This window comes from Lupinus angustifolius, unplaced genomic scaffold, assembly GCF_001865875.1.
Source record: "Lupinus angustifolius cultivar Tanjil unplaced genomic scaffold, LupAngTanjil_v1.0 Scaffold_1_622, whole genome shotgun sequence".
NCBI classification, from domain to species: domain Eukaryota; kingdom Viridiplantae; phylum Streptophyta; class Magnoliopsida; order Fabales; family Fabaceae; genus Lupinus; species Lupinus angustifolius.
This window is the reverse complement of record NW_017715944.1, coordinates 5,009-11,676: the sequence shown is the minus strand read 5'-3', so window position 1 is coordinate 11,676 and position 6,668 is coordinate 5,009. Positions and strand designations below refer to the sequence as shown.

General features: G+C 35.8%; 1 protein-coding gene across 1 annotated transcript; it reads right to left on the bottom strand.

Annotated features, from left to right (window-relative positions):
* Positions 1-751: 751 nt before the first annotated feature.
* Positions 752-5,683, bottom strand: LOC109336986 (hydroxyproline O-galactosyltransferase GALT6-like). Its single transcript, XM_019573843.1, has 7 exons — positions 4,706-5,683; positions 4,130-4,362; positions 3,756-4,046; positions 3,529-3,657; positions 3,273-3,446; positions 1,423-1,530; positions 752-1,253 (listed from the first exon to the last, which is right to left on the bottom strand). The coding sequence occupies exons 1-7, from the start codon at positions 5,538-5,540 to the stop codon at positions 1,044-1,046; spliced, it is 1,980 nt and encodes a 659-aa protein (XP_019429388.1). The 5' UTR covers positions 5,541-5,683; the 3' UTR covers positions 752-1,043.
* Between the last annotated feature and the right edge of the window lie 985 nt (positions 5,684-6,668).

Sequence of the window (6,668 nt, the reverse complement as noted above, 5' to 3'; positions counted from 1 at the left end):
GGGAAAAGGATATATACACCGACAGTGTAAAGGTTTTTTACACTATCACTACATCATCCACCATTGATTTTTAGTCATCATTGACTTTTACATAAAGGTTTTTTACACTATAAATCTTTACACTGTCAGTGCACACATTTTACACTCATAAAGTTATTACATTTATCCTCTTCAAAAACCCATAAATTAAACACCTCATATATTAGACCAATTTTTTAAAGAGAATTCACTTAAAAAAAACCTATTCTACATCTTAATTATCCATTTTAGAAAAATTCAATGATTTAAATTAGTTACTAAATCTATATCTTTAAATTTTTATAGAATAGATGACTAATATGTGAAGTAGATCTACTCCCTTTTTAAATATAAAAACGTGATTGCTAACCATTTAGCATTCTTATGTTGTTGATAAGATATAAATGATCTACTAAAGGATTCTTATGTTGTTGATAAGATATAAATGATCTACTAAAGGGTTGATTAGTAATGTAAAGTTCACTAGATCCCAATAAAAAATCAAAAAGTCAAATGTTCAATTCCTGATAGAAACATTTATTAGGAAGGAAAGTCATCTACCCAAAAATAATTAATTCATTGTCAATAAGATGGAAGAAATAAAATAGTCCCCTGTAAAGCTGAAATGGGAGCAAAGAGAAAGTCCTCAAAAAGGCATACGGAATTGTCCGCTTATATTGATCAATGTGCCTGTTGTGAAATTAAAGTTTGGTTGTTGCGTTATATTTCTTTCGACATTGAATGATATCCTTCAAATCATTTTACAGAGCACATATTTGTATCCATTTGTTCCAATCCAATATCCCTCCTTCATCTTCCAATCCCCAGCCAAAAGAATGAAGCCCCCAAAAAAGAGAGACAAGAAAAACCATGAAATGAAACAATAATAAATGAATAGATACTAAAGGCCATTTTATACAGGGCTATGTTTATCTTAACCAATATTCCATGTATGACTTCACTGCAAAACTCTTTGTCCCTCTCATCGAATTGAAAGATGCCAATCCGTGTTATGTCCCCATCTGTCATCTCATGTTGCAGCATTGAGGCCTTGTCTGCCTTTGCAATTTTTCCCACAGGCACATCATCTGCCGAGGCGATTGATAGTGAGCCGTGTAATAATCTTCGACGCAACCAAACTGGCAAAACTTTAAGCTATGTATGTATTTTACTGGATTCGAGCTGTTAAATTGCTCTACCCACATTCCCATACTCACATCTTCCATCTTGAACAACTGCATGAAAAATCATGGAAACATTCAGCCTTAACCAACTTCAAATCAACGAATACATAGGTGTAGCAGAATGGGTACTATGACACAACAACAACCAAGCCTTGGTCCCATTATATGGGGACCTACGAAAAACAAGGAAAACTACACAGCAGTGAATTAGTTTACTAACCCTTAATTTATGCATCTCAAATTCAGATACGATGTAGCATGCAATGTCAGCCGACATAATATAACCCGGTCCATTAGCATATGGTGGGTAGTCCTCTTCTGGCCATTCCTGAAAAAGAGGGCAACAAAATCAATGTTTGAAAAACCAAGATTTTTCCCATAAGCTTAATGTAACAACCGTCAGGTTACAAATATCTACCCTCCCCAAACCTCACTAGATGAGAACCTCATGCACTGGACCATCCTATTAACTTAATGTGGCAACACAGAAAGCATAAGGTTTAGTTACAAGTCAGTGACAGTCAGTTTTAATAAATAAGGGATTTGTGGCATTTGCCTTTTTTAAGTTACTTAAACATTGTCCTGATATACTAACTCTCCTTTTTACGTATCTTTTATGGTTGTTGCGTATATATTAAGAAATGTAATTAGTATGTCTATTTTAGTATTTTTATTAAATTAATGTAAGTATGTAACATTTGCCTACTTTGCCCTTTACCTTTACTATCTCTCCAAAATATTCTCACTCAATATCTCTCTTAATTACTACAATTAACAAGGTAATAAGGATAATGTTGTAAAAACAGTTATAACTGTTGTCTTTATCAAGGTTATCAAAAGTGCGCGTTGAAGCATCAAATAGCATGATTCAATGCTTTTTGTGATGAACAGCGGGTTGACGCAGACAAAAACTCCTTCAGAGCCGAAGTGGGGCAGCACGGCAGCATCAGATTGTCATGTGTTTCCGCTTTGGGCGAGACGACCGGGTTTTTGGGTCACGCTGCATTTTGGGGTCAACAGTTTTTTTTTTCTTGGCCCAATTTTTACCCTAATTTTTAACCCATTATATTTTATATTACTATTGTTCCTTCAGACTTTTCACTCCTCCGCCTGACCCATTATATTTTATATTACTATTGTTCCTTAGGGAAGACTTTTCACACTTCCCTAACCTTGCAAGCTTCCAATCTCTTCCATAAGTTAGTTGTTTATGAACCAAAAACTTGTAACCACTTCCCTTAGCCTTGCGATTTTCTCATCTCTATATTCACTCTCTGTTTGCTCTCTTTTCTTTAACAAAAGCTGTCAAATGCTAGTGAATCTGGTGGAAGTGGTAAGATGTTGAACAATACCCCAGGAAATAGAACTGATCATGGCTCGAAGCCATGAACAATTTGCTATACTTAGGATGTCTATTTTATTTTTTGCTGTTCCTATACTTGTAGAATCTGAAAAGAAGGAAACTGAATATTTTGCTAGGATTATCAAAAGAAAAACTTATGTTATGTGACTTGTTAATTGGTGAAATTATATTATGTGACTTATGATTTGATATGATTTGTAATTTTTGTTGTGATTTAGAATTTTTTTATGTATGCAGAAATATGTATATTTAAATGTAATTTTGTATTTTAGATGGAGCTACGGTTCGTGTTATGCTACACTGCTCCTACGATCCTACACCCCTTTCCGCTCCAAGGTTGACTCTATACTTTAACAACCTTGGCCTAGATATTCTAAAGGCACAGATAAATAGGAACGGATTTGTTTTCCTAAACAGACACTTAAAATGAATGGAGGTTGTATAGGGCAAACAGAATTAAGTACCATGGAATGAAGTTCATTAATTAGGTGCTAACTGTGAAAAAGGGAACCTAATGGTTGTTCCATGACTTAATGTCTAGTGTGAAGGAAAACGGAATGATAAGATCAGCAGCTTAAGACGTTCTTTGGATCAGAATATAGAGATATTCTGAATGATATAAAAATACAATGAAATTCATTAACTTTCGCAGACAACTCCCATTCCTAAACTTTAAACAAAAGCATTGCGCAATGAGTTCTATTTACCTCGTATGTCACCGCCCATTTACCAGAGCGCAAGGGCTTGTGATAGTAATTTATGTTCCCAATATAAAAGCTCATGTCATCTGGAACCTTCCTTGCTTCATCGATAACAGCATCCAGTCTTACAAAAGTGTCATCATCACCCTTCATGATATACTTGCCAGAAACTGTGTGAACCTGTGAATAAAGAAGCACATTTTATATCGCATACAATTTCTTCCAATTTCAAACTGACAAATTTAAACAGGCATTAGCTCACCCCATATTCACATATTGCCACTGTTTTCAGCACAACAAGGTCATAGTTATCCATATAAGGCACTATAACAACATCACCAAAAAATTCTGCTTCCTTCTTCAACTCTGTATTAACTTCTTTTCTCGAGTTCTGTTAAAATGACAAACAAAAAATGTGAAGTTCCCTCAACTGAACATCAGAAATGAAATTATGACCATAAAAAAATCTTGTCAGCTTGCCACCCTTACCAATGCTACAAAGAAACGAGCGACAGCTTTTGAAGATTTAATAAGCCTATGCTGCATCCATGACTTCCTAACAGCCATCCTCTCAGCAAAATGGTTTCCAGCCGACAGGATGCCCACGAACAATTCCACTCCAGATTCAGGAAGTGGAGGAGCAAGCCATCTTGTTGAAAATTCAAGTTGCTGCTGTGGGGCAAAACTGGGATGCGTTGAGGGCAAAGATGCAGCAAAAATAGAGTGGACATCAACGTCTCCACCCAAAGAAAGCCCAGTAGCATCCTCAAGAGCAAAGCCCTGTTGAAATTAACAAGCAAAGTTATGAAACTAAGCAAATCCATCTTCAGGTTCAAGTTAGCAAGTTTGAAGATATTACTCACAGTCCGGTAAGGAAAAGAGACCACATGCCTCCCATCAACAGTAACATGATAGCCCTCAAGTCCAGCACTAAGAGTAAGAACAAATAGCTTGTTCTCAGTAAATGGGAATGGCCAGTCAACTGTTACTTTTTTTGTGTGGCCTATCAGTCTATTTAACCACCACGTTGCCTTAGACTCTTCTTCATGATTTTCGTCATCCCGAATCCACTTGTCACACTTCACCAGCCTATCAACTGTATCCGAGATGCGGAATAACTCAGTTTAATGCAATCACGTATAAATAAATATGTTTGGTGGAAGTACAATTTTGGTGAAAGTACAATTTTTTACTTTTTCCATTCATCATACACGTAAAGTAGAATCTTAATGTCAATTCCCCTTTTTTTTCAAAATCAATATAGTAATTTACCTAATACTCACTTTGACTAACATTATCTAGACAATAATCATTCAACCAAAATCAATTATACAAATAAAGCACCTTGCTAACACATTTCAATCAAAATAAAATTTACAAACCAAGTTCATTAAAACTCACTATTTTGCAAACTACAATTGAAACACCCACACACTTACCAGTATCTTCATCAGCCTTAGATTTCCAACCATCACACCTAAGAGCTGAACCCCACTGCATCCGGTAACAAGTGTTGAGCTCAATCACCGGCTTCTCACTCCAATCACCCTTCAACCTCGGATTAAAATGAAAAATCCGAGGTGGTTCCTCCCCATCCACCGTCTTCAACCCTTGCAGCTCCACCATGAACTGTGACACCATCACCGATTCCTCATCCTCCCTCACCATCGATATCCTCGGCTCAAAATCAGCACGCGCAGACTTTGGCTTCCCCACGACGGTCACATGCGACCCCAAAGTCAGCCCACACGGAAGCGCCACCACACCCAAAAACCCCGACCCAGGCACCCAAATCGAACCCGGACAAGACTCAGTCCGGTTCTCGGGCTTCGCTGTAACGGTATTTATCTTAATCTTACCCGATCGGAGCTCTTTCCAGAGTGTCAAGCCCACATCGAGTGCGTGCTTGGCTACCTTGTAGAGCTCCGACGAGCCGTACTTTCGGGTGGCGTCAAACGTTGTGTCATCGAAGACTAACCCGGAGACGAGTTTATGATTGCGGCGAACGAGTTGACTCGGCGCGTGTGTGGTGTTCTGGGAAACGCGTTTGAAGGGGCGAGTAGGGGCTTCTTTTTCTAGAAGATTCTCTTCGCTGAGAAGCTTTGGAGAGCGTTGTGTTGTGATGAAGTCTTGGTTGATTGAATCGAACCCCGTTCTGAATACGAAGGGGACTTCGACGGTGACTAGGATAATGTATAAAACGGCAACTACGATCAGAAACTGAATCGACCGTTTTCTTGTTACCGACACTAAAGTTTCGAACTTTCTCTTCATCTCTGAGATTTTAGTTTAGCGGCAAAAAAACCGTTGCCGAAGAGTGAATGTATCTCTTTCTAGAAATAGAATACAGCAGAGGGAGTAATAAAGATGAGGAAAGAGAGCGAGTTGGGTCAGAGAGAGAGAAATTTGAAAGCAACGCGGATGTTAAAGTAGAGAGTTAAGAAACTAATCACTTTCAACTGTATTACTTTAAAGAAATTCTCAGGAATCAAACCCTTCTTGGATGGTGTAATGAGTTTTATACTAACAATATCTTATTAATTCGAACAATGAAGTTCGGTAGGTGATGTTAGTATTTTCCAGGAAATTGAGAGAGTGGAGAATTTTTGTGTTGGCGATTGAAATAACATAATGATTGATAGGAAACGGCGATGGATTTGAAAAGGAAATAAATCAAATAAAATATGGGATTGAATTTCCTCCGTCTCCAACGGACTTTTCAGCCATGACCCACACAGCACTAACCTTTTTAGTTGCCAACGGATTATTAATAAAAGTAGGGTTTTTATAGGTTTCTGTTTACTTAAATAGTTAAATTAGATACATTCGTTATTTCTTTTTATTCTTAAAATTACATTCAGCGATGTTAATATTATCATGTAAAATATGATAGAACATCAGGTATAGGAAAATTATAAAAAATCCATCTGAATCTAAGAAATGGATAATCTTAATAATATATGGATTTGAATTTATCCATTATATATAATTGATGTTCAATGATGTAACTATTTGAATGAATATTCAATTCATCTAAAAAACAAAAATTCAAATATTAAGTTTTTTATTTTTCAATTTTATTGACCATCACTTTTCTCAATTTCACTTCGAATTTTTTATTTAAATGAAATTAATTATTTCACAAATGAATATATAAATATTTGTCAAAAATTTTACAAATAAAACATTAAACATCATATCCGTGTGCAACATTGTAAAAAACTAATTTTTTGAAAGTTCAAAAAACTTTTTTTTAAATTAAAAGCACTTTTTCAAAAAAAAAGTTTTAAAAGAGAATTTCTTACAAAATATTTTATTAAAATAGTGGTTTTTAAAAGAATAATTTTATTCAAAAAAAATAGTTTTATTTAAAAAAAAACAAATAGATTGGATATTCATTCA

Bases quoted from the DNA above. Each gene is read 5' to 3' on its own strand.
- LOC109336986 (XM_019573843.1), bottom strand. From the start codon at position 5,540: ATGAAGAGAAAGTTCGAAACTTTAGTGTCGGTAACAAGAAAACGGTCG. The intron at 4,047-4,129 runs GTGAGTAATATC...TAATTTCAACAG, and splicing joins TCTCTTTTCCTTACCGGACT to GGCTTTGCTCTTGAGGATGC. The intron at 1,254-1,422 runs GTTAGTAAACTA...TTTTTCATGCAG, and splicing joins TTGAGATGCATAAATTAAGG to TTGTTCAAGATGGAAGATGT.